Source organism: Rhineura floridana, chromosome 8 (assembly GCF_030035675.1).
Source record: "Rhineura floridana isolate rRhiFlo1 chromosome 8, rRhiFlo1.hap2, whole genome shotgun sequence".
Taxonomy (NCBI): Eukaryota; Metazoa; Chordata; class Lepidosauria; order Squamata; family Rhineuridae; genus Rhineura; species Rhineura floridana.
In genome coordinates, this window is record NC_084487.1 from 47,929,196 (window position 1) to 47,949,404 (window position 20,209).

Sequence of the window (20,209 nt, forward strand, 5' to 3'; positions counted from 1 at the left end):
TTCAGTTCTCAAGTGAGATCTAGAGTTTATATGCAAACCAAGGATTAAAATCAAAGAAGGTTCAAAGTTGCTGAGGTGCAGTAAATTACGTTTATAGTCACAGAGTTTGACACACTGCATTAATCATTATTACATTTGAAACTGCTACTCAGATGTTTGTCCTTTTTCTTATAAAAATGTACTTCTGTCACTCGGTTTAGAGGTTGGGAGATAACTTAAGACAAATACACCTTGAAGCAAGCAGAAACGTGGCTTTATATAATTTTATTCATTGAGACAAATATCAAATGCACAAAAATTGATAGCAAGAAATAAAACAGCAGTGATAATGGCCGGCTCATCAAGCAGCACCCTATAATCATGTTGGATTGTGACCTGCACAAGCCTGTTTTGAAACAACTTTGATAACTCATTGTCTACATCCCTATACAGCATATGAAAGACCTTACATTAATCAAAGGAGATACTGAGTTCGCTGAACCATAGCAGGGCAGTGATCTTAATTTGGGTGTACCTGGCCCTGTGCTAATGCAGTTTAACATAAGAGCAGCCTGCTGGATTAGCCCAGTCACCCATCTAATCCAGCATTTGTTCTCAGTGGTCAGCCAGATGCCTATGGAAAGCACACAACAGCACTCTCCCCTCCTGCAGTTTCAGCAACTATTATTCAGAAGCATACTACCTCCAACCATGGGATCAGCGTATAGCCATCATGGATAGCAGCCACTGATAACCTTAACCTTCATGAATTTGTCAAACTCTTTTAAAACCATCCAAGTTGGTGGCCATCACTGCCTATTGTGGGAGCAAATTACATAGTTTAACTATGCACTGTGTGAAGAAGTACTCTGTTGTCTGTTCTGAATCTTCCACCATTCAACTTTATTGAATGTCCTGGAGTTCTAGTGTTACAAGAGAAAAACATTTCTCTATCCACTTTCTCCATGCATTGCATAATTTTATACACTTCAGTCATGTCACCTGTTACTTGCCTTTTGTCTAAAGGTAAAGGTGTTCCCGCACTTATAGTGCGAGAAGTTTCCGACTCTTAGGGTGACGTCTTGTGACGTTTGCTAGGCAGACCGTATATATGGGGTGGGTTTGCCAGTTCCTTCCCTGGCCTTTCTTTAGCCCCCAGCATATGCTGGCTACTCATTTTACCGACCACAGATGGATGGAAGGCTGAGTGGACCTTGACCCCTTTTACCGGAGATTCGACTTCCTCCTTCCGTTGGAATCGAACTCCGGCCATGAGCAGAGCTTTCGGCTGCATTACCGCCACTTACCACTCTGCGCCACGGAGGATCTTTTTCTCTAACTAAAAAGCCCCAAATGCTGCAACCTTTCCTCACGGGAGTTGCTCCACTCCCTTGATTGTTGTGAGTGCCCCCTTTTGAACTCTACAATATCGTATTTGAGGTGAGGCAACCAGAACTACGCTAAATTCCAACTGCAGTCACACCATAGATTTATGTAATGGCATTATGATATTGGCAATTTTGAGTTCCTTTCCTAATGTTTCCTAGTGTGGAATTTGCTTTTCACAGCTGCCACACATTGGGTCGACATCTTCATCAAGATATCCACTACGACTCCAAGGTCTAGTTTGTGGTCAGTCACAGCTAGTTCAGACTCATGAATGTATATGTGAAATTAAGATGCCCCCACAACATTCAGACCCTAGGCCCCAGCACCTGCCTGCACGCCCCACCTGCCTTTCCCTTGAAGTGAATGCTGGTCACGCTGTGCACACGTACCTGCCATCAACCGAGATGGCAGCAGGGGCATCAACCCCTTAGGGAAGCCTCAGCCACCATCTTAGTTGATGGTAGGCATGTGCCCACAGTGTGGCCAGCACTAAGGGAAAAGTAGGTGGGGTGTGCTGGCAGGCATCATGGGCCTGCGCAGTAGTGGGGGGTGGGTGCTTGGGAGCTCCCTCGCTGCAATTTATGGCAGGGTCAGGGACCTATGCTGCTGCAGGTCAAGGAAGGGAGCGCTATCCACCCACCCACCCTATGGAGGGGCCCTTAGCCAGGGCCAGACCTAGCCGCCCTCTGGCACTGGCAACTTGCATCACTTTACATTTGGTTACATTGAATTGCATTTGCCATTTCCTGCCCATTCTTTCAGTTTGGAGAAGTCATTTTGGAGTGCTTCACAATCCTTTTTTGTTTTCACAACCCTGAACAATTTGGTATCATCAGCAAATTTAGCCACCTCACTGCTCATCCCTAACTCTAGATCATTTATGAACAAATGAAAAAGCACAGGTCCCAATACTGATCCTTGGGGGACTCCACTTTCTACAACCCTCCTCTCTGCTTCCTGTTGCTTAACCAGTCCCCAACCCACAAGAGGACGGCTCCTTTTACTCCATGACCGCTAAGCTTACCTAGGAGTCTCTGGCGAGTGACTTGGTCTAAAGCTTCTCAAAAGTCCACTATGTCAACTGGATCACCTCTGTACGCTTGTTGACGCTCTCATAGGATGGTGAGATACCATGCTGGTTCTGCTTCAGGCAAGGCTTGCTCTCCTATATGCTTGGTTATTTTATCTTTAACAATACATTCCATCAGTTTTCCTAGGACAGACATTACGCTAACCAGAGTCTGTAATTTTCAGGATCACTTCTTTAAAACTGGTCTTACATTGGGCACTTTCCAGTTCTCAGGTATAGAGGCTGATCTTAGGGACAAGTTACATATTTTTGTTAGAATATCAGCAACCTCACATTTGAGTTCTTTGAGAACTCTTGGGTGAATGCCATCCTGGGTTGGCTATTTGTCAGTTTTTATTTTATTTGTAACAGTGTGCTGCAAAAAGAATATCTTGTATGTGGAACCTCTTCTCCTGTGCCTTTTTTTGATTAGCCCATCGCTCCTGGCTTTTTTAGATAGCATAAGGGGGAGAACATCCTTAAAACAGATTCCAGAATTAACCGTATATCTGAAGCAAAAAGTCAAAATTGTGCATCTCTCTCCTCCTACCTCTTCCAATTCAAAGATGAAGGCAGGAGGCCATTCTGGAAGCTACTGCTCAAACTCATTGCCCCTCCCCGATAAGGCTGTCCTTTTGCTAGACTAACATTTTGGGATATACATGTTTTTAAACCAGCTTTATTAGCCCCAAAGGCTTCCTCAGCTCATGGCTGTTTCTTTGACTGAAGCTTCCCACCTCTTTTATTTATGTAAGTGCAATTAATAAATAACCACATCATAACCAGAGCTTTCCTGGTGGCTGTCAAAGTAAATGAAATGAAATACACAGTATAAAACATACCATAAAACTTTTTAAAACAGGCCCAGACTGTAAACAAGTTATTTAAAACTTACATGAAGAGAAAGGTCTTCATCTTGTACTGAAAAGACCATAAAGTTGGCACAGCTCTGGGAAGGCTACTCGACAACTGGCATGCTATTTTTCAACCCCTTCTCTCTAGTGGTTACCCAACTCACTTCATTCTGTGGGAAGACTTGGAGCAGGGCCTCTGAAGAAGATTGCAAGGTTCAGGCAGGCACACAGAAGAAAACAAGCAGTCTTGTAGGTAGCCTGGTTCCAAGCCATTTAGGGCTTTAAAGGTTAACATTGGCACTTAATGGTGGGACTAGAAACAGAGAGGGGCCAGTGCAGCTCATAAAGTCGAATAATCTACTCTGTTAATCTTATGGCCCTGTTCTAATCTCCAAACTATTTTTAAAGACTGCCCCAATAACAAAACATTGCAGTAGTTTAAATGGGAGGTTAACAGAGCATGGGTAATTGTGATAAAGTTATCTCCATCCAGCCAAAATTGCAGGTGGCATATCATACCTCAGCAGTAGTTATTTTTCCTGCCATGATCCTTCATCCAGCCACGATCCCCAGCAGAGAAGTGAGTACACACTCATTTTGTTTTTAAAAACTATCCAGCTTAAAACATAGCTGAGAGTGCATAGTCTCCATGTGCATAGTGAGACACATGGAAATGAAGGCAGGAGAAAAATGTTCCTGGTGCAATGAAGGGGAAATGGTGCAGATGTACTCTTACACTTTCAGCTAGTTGGTAAATCCAATCTGAATTGCTATTATTTGCATCCAGAGATCTTCTGAAGATTAGTTCAGCTTTTTGATAATCTGGTTGATCCTGGGGGACCTTCATAACAGGCACAGTGAGCTCTTGTTTATGTTCCTTTACTCTAATTCCTGTTTGAATGAAAAGGATCTAGCCTCGATAATTAGTAGCAAGTTGGCCAAGTATACTGTAGTATCGAAGCTACTGGAACATACAGCCTTCTGCAAAGCTACTGGATCTGGAATTCATCTCTTGATTTTTTTGGTCATCGCTCAAGACAATATTCTTTATTTGAATTCTGATTTAATAATTTAAAATATTGAATGTATTCTGGAAAAGCAGGATGTAAAGTGGCTTACAGTAAAAATAAAAATTACAATCAGAATAAAAAGCTAGAAAATGCATTGGTCAATTAGAAAAGTAATTCATTCTAGGGAGAAATCCTGGAGACTGCACAGAGTTTTAAATACCTTTCAAAATGAAAGTGAAAGGAGAATTCCAGAAGGAGGCCATTCCATGGCTTCCAGCTGATAAGGATAAAGGCAAAGCTTCTTCTAATGACAGCTGTTTGATATTAAAATGCGAGTCCCAGTCTGCATAGAGCTATACAGGTAAAAACCAGCACCTTGAATTAGGCCCAGAAGCATACCAGTGGTCAAAGCAGTTGATAAGAAGCAAAGGCTGCACATGCTCCCATCTCTTGCCCGTGTAAGGTGCAATTTACAGAAGCAGGCTAAAATATAGGGTCTAATGTGAACAAGATATTCCCTGTAACACTGCTGCATGCAAGACACTTCTATATAAGCTTGTTCAAGAAAGCCACGACATAGATTACAATGTGCTTTATACACCTAGCCTTCACATGTTGGAAACTGTAACTAATCTGTACGTGCCCATATACACAAAATCAAGTGTGCAATTACTCTTAATGGATGGGATTCAGTGCTAGTCCTACAGAGAGCAGACCCACTTCAGTCAATAGACTTGACTAACTTAAGTTCATTAATTTCACTGGGTCTATTCTGAGTAGGGCTTAAGTTGTATTCAACTAATACCTATATACTACCATATTATTTTTATCATAGGTGAGCTGACCTTTAAGCGTGATTAAGGTGTACAGCCTCTGAATGCAACAGATTGGGGGAATGTGACAGGGAGGGGGTTGCCTTTGCTTATAAGCTTCCACAGGCAACTGGCCAACTACAGAAGACTGGACTAGATGGATCTTTTATCTGATGTAGCAGGGCACTGATATTCCTAAAAGCCAAAACTACATTCAACAGCAACATGATATAATTTCGGGAAGGGTGTGTCACAGAATGCAGAGCTATGCCTATTTCACCCATTCCTCTCCATAAATTTCCCTGCTGATAAAAAAATTAGCATGTCAGGGAAAAGACTGACTAGCGCCCTTTTCCCTGAGTTGCTATCATTCCACAATTGGCATTTAATCTTATGATCCTTATTGCAAGCTGAAGTGGTGCAGTCCTAGGAGAGTAAAATTTGCAATTCTGGGTACTAGTAAGTCTCTGATACAGATAGTGGAGAACATGGAGAAAAAATGGCACATGCCATCAAATTTTACTTCATTAGCTGCCTCCGATACTGTTGCAGGTAAAATACTTGCAGTAAGGGAAGAAAGAAAAAAAGGATTTAGGCTTATTAGATCATAGACAATTTTTCCAGGCCATTTATGGAAAATCCAGGGCAAGTTCCTTTTCAGAGTCTAATCTGAATATCTTAAATTTCCATTTACTGTTTAAGATGATCTAAGCATATATTATCATTAACGCACCCAAGGATCAAAGCATCTGTCCACCACTAATGGTGCAACTCTGTGCGGAGTGGGTTATGCTTACTTCCAAGTGATTCTATAGGATCATGCATTGCCTCTGTTTTTACATTGCCTGTGTAATCACCACCTCGTGCAATGTGGTTTCTCCCATTGTCCCCCATTTGAGCTACCATCAGCAATTGGAATGCACCCCTCATGACATCACAGGGTAGAGCTGCAGAATATCTAGGCTTCAGATAGCTGCTTTACAAAGCTGAAAGGCTGGTGCAGGTACATTGTTGGGTAGAGATACCACATGACTACTCCAGAGGGATTAATGATCACTGTGAAGTTGTTGGTAGCCTTCAAACCACTGATGATTTGACCAGTGTAAACATCCTGTGCCTGGCAAAAACAAAAGAAATAATTGTGACAGGACACAGTTAACAGTGTGCATGTATGGATCAATGAATGAACAGGGATACATCTACTTTGAATTGCCTTTAGGATACAGATGTTATTCCACCGAACAAATGAAAAATACTGCACTCAAACTACCCCTACAGGTTGGACTTTAAAACTACAGAAAATGTAACTCCCCATCCCATTGTGTTGCACCCCCTCCACCCCAAACAAACTTTGGCGGTGGTCGGAAGTTTATGGTTTACATTCTAGCTTGCTATATTGTATTGTGATATTACTGAAAATATGTAGCTTGCTGATGAAAAGGACAAGCGGGGACATGGTCATTTTCAAATGCAATCATGTGAAGGCTGCTTTGTGGGGTAAACACGTGTCATAGGTAAACAGCCCCATGCAGATGTTAATATGCCACCCACCTGCCCACACTGAACAACAACAAAACATTTGCAGTGGCAAATCACCAAGGACATGCAGAGATTAGGCACCTGTTACACTGTTGCTCTGTTGTACCCATCCAACCTAAGCCAAGGTAGGCAGGAGAGATGTGAATGCTAGAGCCAGGGGGAGGGGCCTAATGGTTGGGAGGCTGAGAATGAGATTTCCCCATAGTAATGTTGAGACTCCCAATACACAGCATTAGTGTGCAAAAAGAGGTTCTTGAATATCACTGCCAGCATATGGTCTGTGCTTGCAGAAGTCTCCATCCTCACTCTACAGAGGATCCAGAAGAAGAACTGCTGGTGTGCAAGGATGAGAAAGAATACAAGATATTCAGTAACAGACAGCCTGACCTCTGTCTGACTGCATCACTGCTGCGTATTGGGATGGAGAGGTCGGTGCAGCGCAAGTGCACCACTAGGAGTGCCAGATTGGCTCTGTCGGCACCATGCCTCTTTGTCCAGGTTAGCAGCAGCAGTGGTGTAGCTGGGCAGAGGTCAGGTGAGCGGTGCAGCCCCACCATGCTGATTGCTCCTGGAGATACTGACGACCCTTGTCTTACCTCATATACAGCATTCTGTGTAAAATTGAGCTGGGCAAGGGAGGTGATATAGCGATATGGCATGTCTGTCCTTCGACTGAAGAAAACCAGAGCACTGGCCGAGTGGGAAAGTGGCCGCAGGAACACCTCTATGCGTGATTTCTCCTATAGAAGCGGATTGAAGAGCACGTGCCAATATCAGGAATGTTCCTCTGGACATACCAGGAACCTAGAAAGCTGCCTTATATTGAATCAGACCAATGGTCCATCTAGCACAGTACTATCCACACTGACTGGCAGTGGCTCTCCATGGTTTCAGACAGGGGTCTCTCCCAGCCTTACCTGGAGATGCTGTGGGGTTGAGCCTGGGACCTTCTGCATGCAAAGGAGATGTTCTACCACTGATCTTTCCCTACTATAGAGCCCATCTGTTGAAATAGCTAGAGAAGACTGGGAGACTCTGGTTCAAATCTCCACTCAACCAGGCATGCTGCCTTAACACTAACATACATACATACATATATGTAACACATAAAATCAAAATCTAACAGTGATATATATATATAACACATAAAATCAAAATCTAACAGTGACTTAAAAACACAGAAATCTTCTAACATAAAAGTTTCTAACACTGGCTAAATTATAACGAATTTTGGAGTAACAAAATGTTCTAAAACAAAGCTATTTACTGTGTTAGAAGACTGGTTGCCTGGACACGTTTTTGCTTGGAAAAGGCAGTGCAGCATTTTTTTTATCCCAATATGTTAACATTAGCTGGGAAAGAACCCTGTTGCAAAATAAATAAATAAATAAATAAATAAAAATAGATTTCTTAGACTATTTTTGTCCCAGGTGTTTTCTATACATTTTTTTGTGAACAGAAAGAAAACTGTAAATGGTAAGCAGCTGGAAATTGGGGGCATTCCTGTATACACAGTAGTAAACAATGGTCAGTAAAGGACTACACAGTAGGTCTACTTTTGTGTAAATTCAGCAGTATAAAAATGGATCAAGATAGTAACTGTGCCCCAAAGGTCTGGGTTAGGGTTATGTGTCTTGAAGGAAAGGCACGATACAAAATGTAACAAAATAAAAATACCGCACATTTGGCTCAAGTACCAATCCTCCCCAGACTAGAGGATCAAAAGACAGAAGGGGGAAGGTGCACTCTCAGCTCTAATGGTTTCTATGATATGCTCATCTATCAGGTCACAGGATCCAGTCCTTCCCTACCTGAAGGATTCTACGACCTTGGATTCCCAGGGGATCTTGGTTAATTTTGATCATCAGTTTGTTCTGCAGAATTTGCTGGGAAGACTCAGAAATAGTTCGGAGGTCTGTGGACATCAAAAGGGGAGCAGCCATCACAGTCCACAAGGCCATCTGAGAGAGAGACTGTTCATAGCTGAGGCCAAAGTTCCCAATGATTAACTGCAAGACAAAAAGGTGGGTTATAACTAAAGTTGGGAATGAGGTGAAGGATGAATGTAAAAGGATAGAGAAGTTAGATGTGGCTTAATTCAGAGGTGGCTCTAGTTCACTGTTCCACAACTTTGGGTCCTCAGATGTTGTTGGACTACAACTCCCAGAGAAGCTATTTCACTTCCCCTGTGATTAGGCAAACGTGTTTCTAAAGATATTCTAGGAAATACTGTCAGGAACAGAGTCTATTCCAAGATCACCTTGTGCAAATGCAGAAATGGCTGCCAGGCACAAAATCCAATATCCTGGGAATCATTTTAAATTTCTAAGGCTCAAAAGATAAGCTTCAATGTGTGTGGATGGGGGTGGGGACTGGTGAAATATCAGAAGCCAGACAATCTATACGTTTGCATGAAGATGATGCATTTCCAGTGGGACTTTCTTGAGGGAGGGAGGGAGTTCTGCATTATGCAAAACGTCACATATGCTTATTTGCAAAATTTACACATGTCTTAAGAGTCCAGGCATTTCTTGAGAGAGCATTCATTTCTCTGGCTCAGAAATTTTAGGGAGGAGAGGGTACACAAGGTAGAAACATGGGTATTTTCAGCAGATTGAAGGATTCCCAAAAAGAAACACAAAAACTGCCTAGCTCAGTTAACTTAGAGACTTAAACCCTTCTATGCAAGATGCTGAGGACAGACAGATTCTTGCCAACAATAGTCTCCACTGTGTCTTTCTAGCTTTAGAATTCCTGAGACCGTCTGTCTTCCTCTCCCTTTCCTAGCTTTCTCGTCAATCTCTGCTCAAAATTACCATGTCTGGGTCATTCCAATGGCCAGGGCCAGCCACTGGCTGAAGGACATCCTGATTGGCTGAGAACCACTCCACTATGGAGAGAACGCTGTCCCAAGAGTCTTGTATATCATCATAGTTTCGCCAGAGATTACATACGTTCGCCAGGAGTGTGTAGTTCACCTGAAAAAGATGTGAAATGGGTTAATCACACAGGCAGACTGGTGTGATTTACCTTTAAAAGATACAGAGGGCAAGGTGCAGTTATATGTGTCGGAGAGGAAAAACCCACAATGCTATTCTTGAGAAAAACCCATCCCCCGCCCCCAAAAAGGGAAAAAAGGGTAAACGCCATCATCAAAATATTAATTAATGAGAAAAGATTAAACAACTAGCTACAAATTGGCCATCCAGCTGCAGAAGACCCAAGTATGCCATCATGACACACAGGTAAGTAAAATTTGATAGAACAGCTCAAGGACTGTGTTGACTATTGAGCTAAATGCTGGAGTACATAGGCATAAATACTGCATAGGTCAGCCTTCCCCAACCAGGTGCCCTCCAGATGTTTTGGACTACAACTCCTGTAAGCCATCTTCAGCCAGCCATCAACTAGCAGCCCTAATCTAACTCACAAGATAATTGTGAGGATAATATAAGGGCAATCCAGATAATCCATCCTGATCTTCTTGAAGGTGGGATATAACATGACTGATGCTGTCCTGGAGACTTTATTTTTATTCTCCCACCGCCTCACCCACCCCTGTAAACAGAGCATTGCTTCAGGAAGGACTGAGGTCTTGATCCTTGTCATAGAGCTGAGCTGTTTTCAAAGCACTTCCAAAAGTAGCACAGGTCAGGTTGGAGGCCCTGCCTGTCTCTTGCCAGCATAAGAAGCACTTGCCTGGTGGCTGGTAGAGAGTATGCATTTGTGGATCCCTGCTCACTCCATCCAAATTGTCAAAATGGGATAGGTAATATTGACTGAAAGATTCTAAACAAGCTTTAAGGGATGGAGGAACTAACCTCACCTCTGAAGTCTTCTCAACTATGCCTCACCTGGGGTGGAAGCCCCCCTCGATAGGCTGGCCAGCTACAGGAATAGGCAATTGGACGGCCTGTTGCATTCAGAGCCTTGGACATCCTAGGATAACCTTTTAGGGATAAAGAATATTAATAATTTGAAAACTGAAAAAGTTGCAGTGGTCAGGTATGTGAAGGATATAAAACTAGAAAACAAGATAATCCATGTGAGTTTCAGGGATGATCCTGGAGAGATCCAAGATGGCTTCTCCTGGACTCTAGTACTTATGATAAGATCCAATAGGAATCCTACAATAATAAATACAATGCAAGGCATACTGTGTCATTTGTGATTATTCAACTCAAAAACCAGGCATTTCCCTCCCTCTTTACCTTTTTTTAAGTAGAACTGCCTTTCACTGAAATTATTTTTAAAGATGCTCATGATTCACTTTTAAGAGAATATACAGAAGTAAGATGATAACCAATGTTAGTCATATTCAGAGGCGACCCACTGAAATCAATAAAAATGGAAATGGACTGCCTTCAAGTCGATTCCGACTTATGGCAACCCTATGAATAGGGTTTTCATGGTAAGTGGTATTCAGAGGGGGTTTACCATTGCCTTCCTCCGAGGCTGAGAGGCCGTGACTGGCCCAAGGTCACCCAGTGAGGTTCATGGCTGTGTGGGGATTCAAACCCTGGTCTCCCAGGTCGTAGTCCAACACCTTAACCACTACACCACACTGGCTCTCTGAAATCAATAAAGTCCATTGATTTCACTGGGTCTACTCCAAGTATGTTGGATATCACCCTTAAACGTGAACACGGATGCATTAAATTCAGATTTCATTTTGAATCCAATTATTTTTAAATGACACGAACTATAACTAATATATTAAATATATATTTGAAAAACACAGGCACCTAAATCTTATTCAAATAATTTTTAGCCTCATTTTTTATTCACTCTTCTCATGGTCAGGCAGCAGGGATGAGTCCAGGCCCACGCAAGATGTGGTGCATGGAGAGATAGGGCAAAGACAACAGATGCAAAGAGGAAGCCTCCGCCCTTACCTTCAGCCTGCTCACATGCTGATGAATAGCAGCCATCTAGCTTCAGCATGTCCACTCCCCACTGTGCAAATGTTAAAGCATCTTGTTCGATTCGGTTGAACGTGGTGCCAGGATATCCTCCACAAGTGTGGGTGCCTAGATCAGCATAAATGCCGAGTTTCAGACCCCGTGCATGCACCTGTAAAAAGAAGTCATGGCTTGAGAGATGAACAGAAATCTCCCATCAACAATTCCCATCTAAAGGCAGTTAAAGCTGCTGGTGTGCTGCCATTCTTGGCATGATGAAGCATTTTCCCCCATCTCCAATAAGGAAAGCCGCCTCCTCCTCCCTCGCAGCATGTATTCACAGGTCCCTTATCCAATACTCCCTATGGACTGTTTCACACAGGAATTTTCTCCTACCTACAACATAGCTCAAATGTGTACTCCCATGACTGCAGAAATGCAAGCATGAGCCAGATGGAACTCTGATACAACTAGCAGCAATATTTGTGATTGCAGCAACATCCCCCACCCCCCCGGCATCTCCTACGATCATGGGCAACTGTGCTGTGGAATCCATTGCTACTCAGATCATATTCTACCTCTCCACATGATTATGTCTATGGACAACAAAGCATGTAAAAGGAGAAGAGTCGTGTGTGAATTTCTCTCATTGTGGCTTCCTCATCCCTTGGTAACTAGAGAATAGAGATCTTGGTGAGCTACAACAACATGCACATCCAAGAAATGCAGGGCGGGGCACTCTTTAACACTACTGGGAAACGTCCACTGTGACTTCTGCAACCAGCCCATCAGATTACTCTGCATACACTCTAGCCCCCACATAACCCAAATCTTTCCCTGCTGCCGGAGCCAGCTCAACCACTTGTACTTCCCTTCTTACAAAGCTCACTGAAACCTTATCACAAATTCATTATTTCTCCAACACCCTATTTTAGCTCCTTCACAGTCTTCCCAGCACTGTCTTGCTGAGTTGCCCTTCCCTCAGGCTCAGGGGCTGAATGCGGCCCTTCTAGGCCTCTCTATCCAGCTTCCGGGACTCTCACTACATCATGCCCCCTTGCAAGGCCACATTCCTCACTCGCCCTGCTCTGTGCCCTCCTCAAGAGCTTTTGCTTGGCTGGAACAGGTCCTTGAATTGTGACAATGCCTCTTCCTGGCCTGGATGGAGGATATATATAGATGTTGCACGTGTGTATGAGTATAGAAACCCCTGACTTGGAATGTATCCGACTGCACAAAGGTAAGTTACATCTGTTGATTTGCCCATTTTGGCCTGTGGCCCCACTCATCACTGGCATGTGGCCACTGGAGAGTTCCCCATGAAGGAGCCTGGCCCTTGGGATGAAAATGTTTCCCACCCCTGCTCTAGCTCCTCACTTTGGCTACAACTCCCTTTGTCTTTGTGGAGAATATGGCTCCACGCCCCATAACTTCACTAGTGCTTCTGTCATTCTTCCAGCCCTTCTGTAACATCCGACCATTTTCGTCTTGGAACTATGTGAAGAAATCCTGTTTATCTGAATTAAGTGTTAACTATTGTATAATGTGTTCTGACATTTGTATTGCAATGTTCATTTGATATGGGAAGTTTTCTGTCTGATCTGATGTTAGTGCAATTGTCACGTGGGGCCTTAACTAGCTGCGAGTTAGAATTCTCCGTATGCAAAAGAAGGATAGAAGATGTGCATTTTTTAAAAAATTGGTGAGTACAGGTTTACAATTTTCAGTTAGACAATGTGATTGGCTGGGGATGGACTAGAGAAGCCAGAAGTGTATATGTGGCCGGGTGCCGGTCAGGAGTTAGCAGGGATAGTTGGAGGTGCTGTCGCTTGGTGTTTGTGGAGTCATTCAGAAGAAGACGGCAGCAGAGGAAGAGGATTGGGGAATAAGAAGGAAGACCTGAGAGGCAGGTGGAGTGGCTTTCTGGCCTTGCTTGGAATAGCTGAATCACTTGGTTTAGGCTGAAGAGACAAGGGGAGAACCTCCTGTCTGCAGCCCTGAGGTGAGAAGTGAGAAGCAGCTTGGAGTGTTGGTCTCTGCTAGTGACTGGTAGGAATGCCAGGGAGATTTCCAGGGCACTAAAGCAAGACAAACCTGCACTTCAGTAGGGGGGTGGCCAATAGACCAACAGAAACAAAAGGGAAAAGCACCATGTAATGGACAAAAAAGAGAGGCAGGCTCTGGTGCTTGGTAAATTTATTGAGGCTCAATGCGTTTCGGAGTAATCCTTCCTCAGGAGCAATGGAGATCTGTTTCTTTCAATCAGATCTCCATTGCTCCTGAGGAAGGATTACTCCGAAACGCGTTGAGTCTCAATAAATTTACCAAGCACCAGAGCCTGCCTCTCTTTTTTGTCCAATAGACCAACAGGTCAATAAACGGTTGGAAAAAGAGGCTCCCAGCAGAGTCCTCAGTTATAGTGCAGCTGCGGTTTAACTGAGGTGGAGAGTATAAAAGGCCAATTTGGCTAAAAGATTTTAATACAGGTCACTGACTGCTTCCTTAAAATTGTCTTAGTTAAATATAAGCTATTGATATTTAAATTGACAGTTAACAAGTTATAAAAGTATATAATTTAAAAATACAGTGCTATTTTAAAGTAACCAGATAAGCTTGTGCACTTGATAATCTTGTAATAATGAATTTTAATACCTTTGTTAAATATAATATCTGTGTCTGACTACCTTTGTACCGCTCCTGTACCCCACAATTACCAGATTATTGGTAAATTAAAGGTTCAGAGGGAATAAGTGAAACTGAATGGTGGCAGCAGCATGGGTTTAGGAGAACCACTGGAATGGAAGTTGGGATTTGTTATTACAGAGTGAGTAAGTAAATTACTTACCCCCCTTCCCTCCACAAGCTACAACTGTCATTTCCTCCCTAAATCCAGACAGGCCTGGGAGATAAAAGATGCTAAGGCAAAGTAAACAAAGGCTGCTTTAGAACTGGATGAAACATCCACATGCTACCAACAGACCAACTCTGAATAAACAGTTTAAAGCCACTGAAGTAACAGGACCTTGTACCTCTGGGACTTCATGGTTTTAGGACTCAACACCTCACAAGTTGTTTAATTCTCACTACTGAGCACTAAACAGGAATTTTTAAAAACCACAGGGGAGATGGCTTAGATCTTATTCCTACATCAAAAGTGACTGATCACTCACGTAATCTGCCAAGGCTTTGATGCCTCTAGGGAACCTCTCAGGATCTGGAATCAGCTGTCCGGCTGAATCCCGCTGCTTTGCCATCCAACAATCATCTATATTCACATACACGTAGCCTAACTCTCTCCAGCCATCCGTTGCCAGACGATCTGCCATGTCCATGAAGAGTTTCTCACTGCTCCACAAGGAGAAGGGGGACATAGTAAAACAGGGCTTTAAAAAGTGAACAACATCCAAGGGACCCTACATTATTTGTGGCCACGGAGACCAATGACACATGGAAGAGACAATGTACAGGGCTCTTTCCATGACAAGCATGCAGTAGCCAATTTTCACCTATAGATGGCAGGCTTCTCTCCTCTGTAGGGTCCAAGCTTGCTTCCACACTAGAGCCCATTACTGCTGATGAGACATTGCTCTTATGGAGCTAGAAGTGGAATTAAAATGGATATTTCATATAGAATTTAATATTTTATTTAAAATAAATAAAAATGGACATTTCATATAGCACTTAAATATAGCGCTATATTATCCAGGAGTGCTCTTTCTCACGGTCAAGATCCTTCTGTTTACTCAGAAGTAAACTCAGTTCAGCAAAGGTCCCTTCCAATGTAAGTTAAAAGCTTCTTGCTGCCCTTTTATTTCTCTCCATTGAGCACAGCAGTGGTGATTGATTGCCTATCCCCCAATTGCCAAGCCATGCCTTCAAAAAATGTAACGTTGAGAAGGACACATCTAGTGGATATTCAGATAGCAGCATAAAAGAGATGGAAGGAAGGTAAAATCGGGCATTCCTCAAGGTATTCTTCCCACAAAACAGATCCAGCTTTGTGACCTGCATTTTTAAATTGCTTTTAAAAAAATGTGTTTTTAAATTTGTATATTTGTTTTTAATTGTTGTAAACCACCCAGAAAGCTTCGGCTATGGGGCGGTATACAAATGCAATAAATAAATAATAAATAGGGACCTCACCTCTTTCTCCTATATTCTCTTGCCCCAGCCATGTGTATGCGCATCATTGCCCCTCCACTTACCTGATGCAGTTATGGGGATCATTCTTACAATCAATATTACAACGAAATCGTTCCCACGCAAGCCACCCCATCGGGGGTGTCCTCATGAGCCCGTTCTCCAGAGCCAGGGAGGAGACCAAGATCGCAAGGACAGAAGCTATGAGCTTCATGATTACTGACTGATGGATCAACGCTGCAGAGAGGGAGGGAAAATACTTTTCAATAAGAAAACGATCAAGGGTCAACAACCCTACTCTATACTCCTTTCTTCTTTTCCCTTCATAGCATGCTTCAATAAAATGTGGAGGTCTTCAATTAAACATAGTTTCCTCTTTTGTCCAAACCGCTAAACTATGGTTAGCATCTTTAGAACAAGCCAGAATCTTAAACCACCTTTAAACTTTGATGTAAGATCCTGGCTTGTTCCAAAAACCATAGTTTTGAGGAGTGGGATGAAACAGGAAATTATGCTTAACTGGGGGCTTCTGCATTTCATTAAGGTGGACCAGAAAGGGAAGAAAGGGGAGGAAGTACTTGTGCACATCTGTTTATTAAGCCAAAATACGGCCATCTCTATGTAGCCACTAAGTTCTTCCATATCACTTACATGCAGTCCTTCCCTCGTATAGCAGAATCAGTTGTCCAACAAATTCCAAACTTGCAGCACCACAGAAACGACTCAACTACTGCCGTGTCGCATCCCACAGACATCAGCTATCACCAACACAACGCTCTCCCGTGCTATCAGATATTATCTGTCTGTCTGTCTCCCCACCCCCTTTCCTCATCTGTACAGCCCTTTGGTGGATGGTCTGCTTTGCATGCAGAAGGTCCCAGGTTCAACCCCCAACATATTCAAGCAGAGCTGGGAAAGACTCCCTGTCTGAAACCCTGGGAAGCTGCTGCCAGTCAGTGTAGACAAGATTGAGCTAGACAGACTGTTGGTCTGATTCGGTATACGGCAGCTTCATCTGTTCCAGGCCTGCAGTTCCTCATCATCAGATCTATACGAGCCACATTCCTGTGCTGCCACTACTACCGAACAATGTCACCATTGTCCTAAAGCTCAAAATCACAGCACGAGGCCATAGCACATATTGACAAATGGGACTTGGTTCCAAGGCCAACAAAGTTTGTATGTGCGCATGGGAAGATTGGCAGAATGGACCTGTGGTCCTCTTTCTGTAGTGTCAAGTTTGTAGCTTGTGGCTTAGGGATCTCTGGGACTCACCCACCCAAGTTTCAGAAAGTTACCCAAACTCCTGCATGCAAAGCAGATCATTTACCAAAGGACTGTACAGATAAGAGTGAGGAAGGATGGGGGTGGGGAGAGAGACATACAGATTGTATCTTGTTGCATAGAAGAGCATTGTGTAAGTGCTGACTAGTGGCTACAGGCTGGAACACCCAAGCGCCAGAAAGGTAGACAAACTGGCATAACGACGACTACTGAGAGGGAAGCTGTTCCCAGTGTGCCCATACTGATTAATATCCTGACCTTTCTTCCAAAAGGAGCCCAGAACGACAAACAAGTGATAAAACATTAAAACATCTTAAAAATAAAACATTTTACAAAACAATTCCTATACAGATGCAGACTGCAGTACTCCCCCTGTCCCCCCCCCACGTTGCCCAGTGTGATGTTTTGGACTGCAACAAAGAAAGAAATACAGGAACCAGATGGCAAGAGTAAAGTGCTGTTAATATGAACTGGTACAGATAATACAGGCAAGAAAGAACCATAGAACCATAGAGTTGGAAGGGGCCTATAAGGCCATCGAGTCCAACCCCCTGCTCAATCCAGGAATCCAAATTAAAGCAGACCTGACAGGCATATATGAAGCTCCAGGTTCAATCCATGACATCTTTAGGGAAAGGCTCTCAGGTAGCAGGGCTGAGAAAATCTTTTGCCAAGTCCCAGAAAGCTGTAGCCAATTACCCCAATGGTGTCCAGACTACAACTCCCATCATTTCTGCTCATTAGCCATACTGGCTATACATTGTGTATAGTGTGTATTGAATTGTACCCTGAAAGGATCCTCATTTGCTGCTCCAGAGAACTGGAGTTCCATCACTGTCAGCCCACACTATTCCCAGGCAAGCCTTCACCAAGCCAGTGTCCTTCAGGTATTGTTGGACTACAGTTCCCATCAGCACTCCCTGTGCTGGCTGGGGTGGATGGGGGTTTAGTCCAACGACATCTGCAGGGCACCAGGTTGGTGAAGGCTGTCCTAAGCGTATGAAAAGTATTCAGTTCAAGTTCTTATTCTCTGTATTCTTTTGCATCCTTTGCAACACTGCCAAGCAATCTTAGATTGCATGACACTGCGTCATTAACAGCCTGAAAAACACTGCCCTCCCATGCTAAATAGTTGGGCCAGCCCTACTCCCTGCCACAGCCATTGGAGAAATTAAGACCTCTTCCATCAAGCGTTACAGGTAGGACATTTATTTTACTTACTGTGGATTGTATTCAATGGTAGTCCTGCTCAGAGAGTGTGTGTGTTATGTGCCTTCCAAGTCGATTACGACTTATGGCGACCCTATGAATCAGTGACCTCCAACAGCATCTGTCATGGACCACCCTGCTCAGATCTTTAAGTTCGGGTCTGTGGCTTCCTTTATGGAATCAGTCCATGTCTTGTTTGGTCTTCCTCTTTTTCTACTCCCTTCTGTTTTATCAAGCATTATGGTCTTTTCTAGTAAATCCTGTCTTCTCATGATATGTCCATGATAAGATAACCTCAGTTTCATCATTTTAACTTCTAGTGATAGCTCTGGTTTAATTTGTTCTAACACCCAATTATTTGTCTTTTTTCACAATACATGGTATGCGCAAAGCTCTCCTCTAACACCACATTTCAAATGAGTTGATTTTTCTCTTATCCACTTTTTTCACTGTCTTACTTTCACATCCATACATAGAGATCGGGAATACCATGGACTGAATGATCCTGACTTGTTCAGTAATACATCTTTGCATTTGAGGACCTTTTCTAGTTCTCTCATAGCTGCCCTCCCTAGTCCTAGTCTTCTAATTTCTTGACTGTTGTCTCCATTTTGATTACTGACTGTGCCAAAATATTGATAATCCTTGACACGTTCAATGGCACCCTCCAGATGTTTTGGACTGCAACACCTTGGCTGGCTGGGGCTGATGGGAGTTGTAATCCTAAACATCTGCAGGATGCCAGGTTGGCCAATGCTGTCATGCAGGATCTCTCAGTGATCCCCCAAATGCAATTACATTAAAGATCTTTCACCCCCTTATATACTCAGTCGATCACTGCACTCTCCAGGTGAGGGCCTCCTGCAGATACCATCTTATCAGGAAGTCCATTCCACATAATATGGGAAGAGGACCTTTAGCGTTATGGCACCTACCCTTTGGAATTCCCTCCCCTTCAATATGTGACAGGCACCCTCTCTGTTGTCTTTCTGGCGCCTACTGAAGACCTTCCTCTTTCAACAAGCCTTTTAAGTAGAGACCTTATCCCAGTCTACATCTGTTGGAATTGTTTTTAAGATGTTTTAAGGATGCTTTGTTTTTCAGATTTTTTAAAAAATTCACTGTTAGTGTGTCACCCTGGGCTCCTTTGGAAGGAAGGGAAATAATAATAATAATAATAATAATAATAATAATAATAATAATAATAAATAGAACGTTGCCAAAGGTAAAGCAATTCAGTAATTTGGGGGGCGGGAAGCTAGTCAGGAATTCAGGGGTCTCACCAAACGCTAGTACTGCATTGGCTGTTCACACTGTTTTGCTCGTTTTCACCCTCTCTGTTCCTATAGAAAAGTTTCATTTTCAGTAGAAACGGGCAATTCCGCAAACCCCACTGTTTAACCCTCCACCCAGGAGGGGTCCAGCAAAACATGCACTTCTCCAACGCGCAAGACAGCCAGATCACACATAGTTACCCCACAAGAGCGAAGGCGACCACGCAGTCTGCAAAGACGAGAGCGCGCTCACAGAGGCGGCCGCAACCCGCGCACTCCTTGCCTTCCGCTGGTCACCTGACCAATTTGGTTGCTCTGAATTTCCGATCGTCAGCTGATCTCAGCGCTCTCAGGTCTGCAATTATCAGCGAAGGTTGTTTGCTACGAGCGAACGAGGAAGAAGAAGAAGTCGCTACCAGGGATGGGGCCGGTGCAGTCGGGTTCTTCTTTGCTATTTGTGGCATGCGGGACAGAAGGGGAACAACTGAGTGCCGTAGAACTCAGTGTAGAAGAAACCGGAATAGGAAACTGAAATTCATACATCTGGCCCTCCCAGATTAAAGGTTGGGCCACTCCAATCCACCACATCTCCTTAACCCAGGAGACTGTCCCTTTCAAGATGCTTTAGCAACAGGTCTGTCTCCAAGCTTTCCTTTTTTGCCTAAGGCATAGGAAAGAATATAGTGGGTGAGGGGGCATCTTATTAATTAATTAATTAATTACCTACCTACCTACCTACCTAGCCAACC

The 20,209-nt window shown here is 43.4% G+C and overlaps 1 protein-coding gene across 2 annotated transcripts; it reads right to left on the reverse strand.

Moving 5' to 3' along the window:
* Positions 1 to 4,334: 4,334 nt before the first annotated feature.
* NAGA (alpha-N-acetylgalactosaminidase) lies at positions 4,335 to 19,968 on the reverse strand. Of its 2 annotated transcripts, none has more exons than XM_061639316.1 (9): positions 19,662 to 19,968; positions 15,759 to 15,930; positions 14,724 to 14,898; positions 11,548 to 11,725; positions 10,507 to 10,601; positions 9,469 to 9,630; positions 8,464 to 8,661; positions 7,249 to 7,392; positions 4,335 to 6,230 (listed from the first exon to the last, which is right to left on the reverse strand). In XM_061639316.1, the coding sequence occupies exons 2-9, from the start codon at positions 15,905 to 15,907 to the stop codon at positions 6,072 to 6,074; spliced, it is 1,260 nt and encodes a 419-aa protein (XP_061495300.1). In that variant the 5' UTR covers positions 15,908 to 15,930; positions 19,662 to 19,968; the 3' UTR covers positions 4,335 to 6,071. The 2 variants fall into 2 exon arrangements, with proteins under 2 accessions (XP_061495300.1, XP_061495301.1); XM_061639317.1 differs by lacking the exon at positions 19,662 to 19,968 and adding an exon at positions 19,470 to 19,535.
* Positions 19,969 to 20,209: the final 241 nt, after the last annotated feature.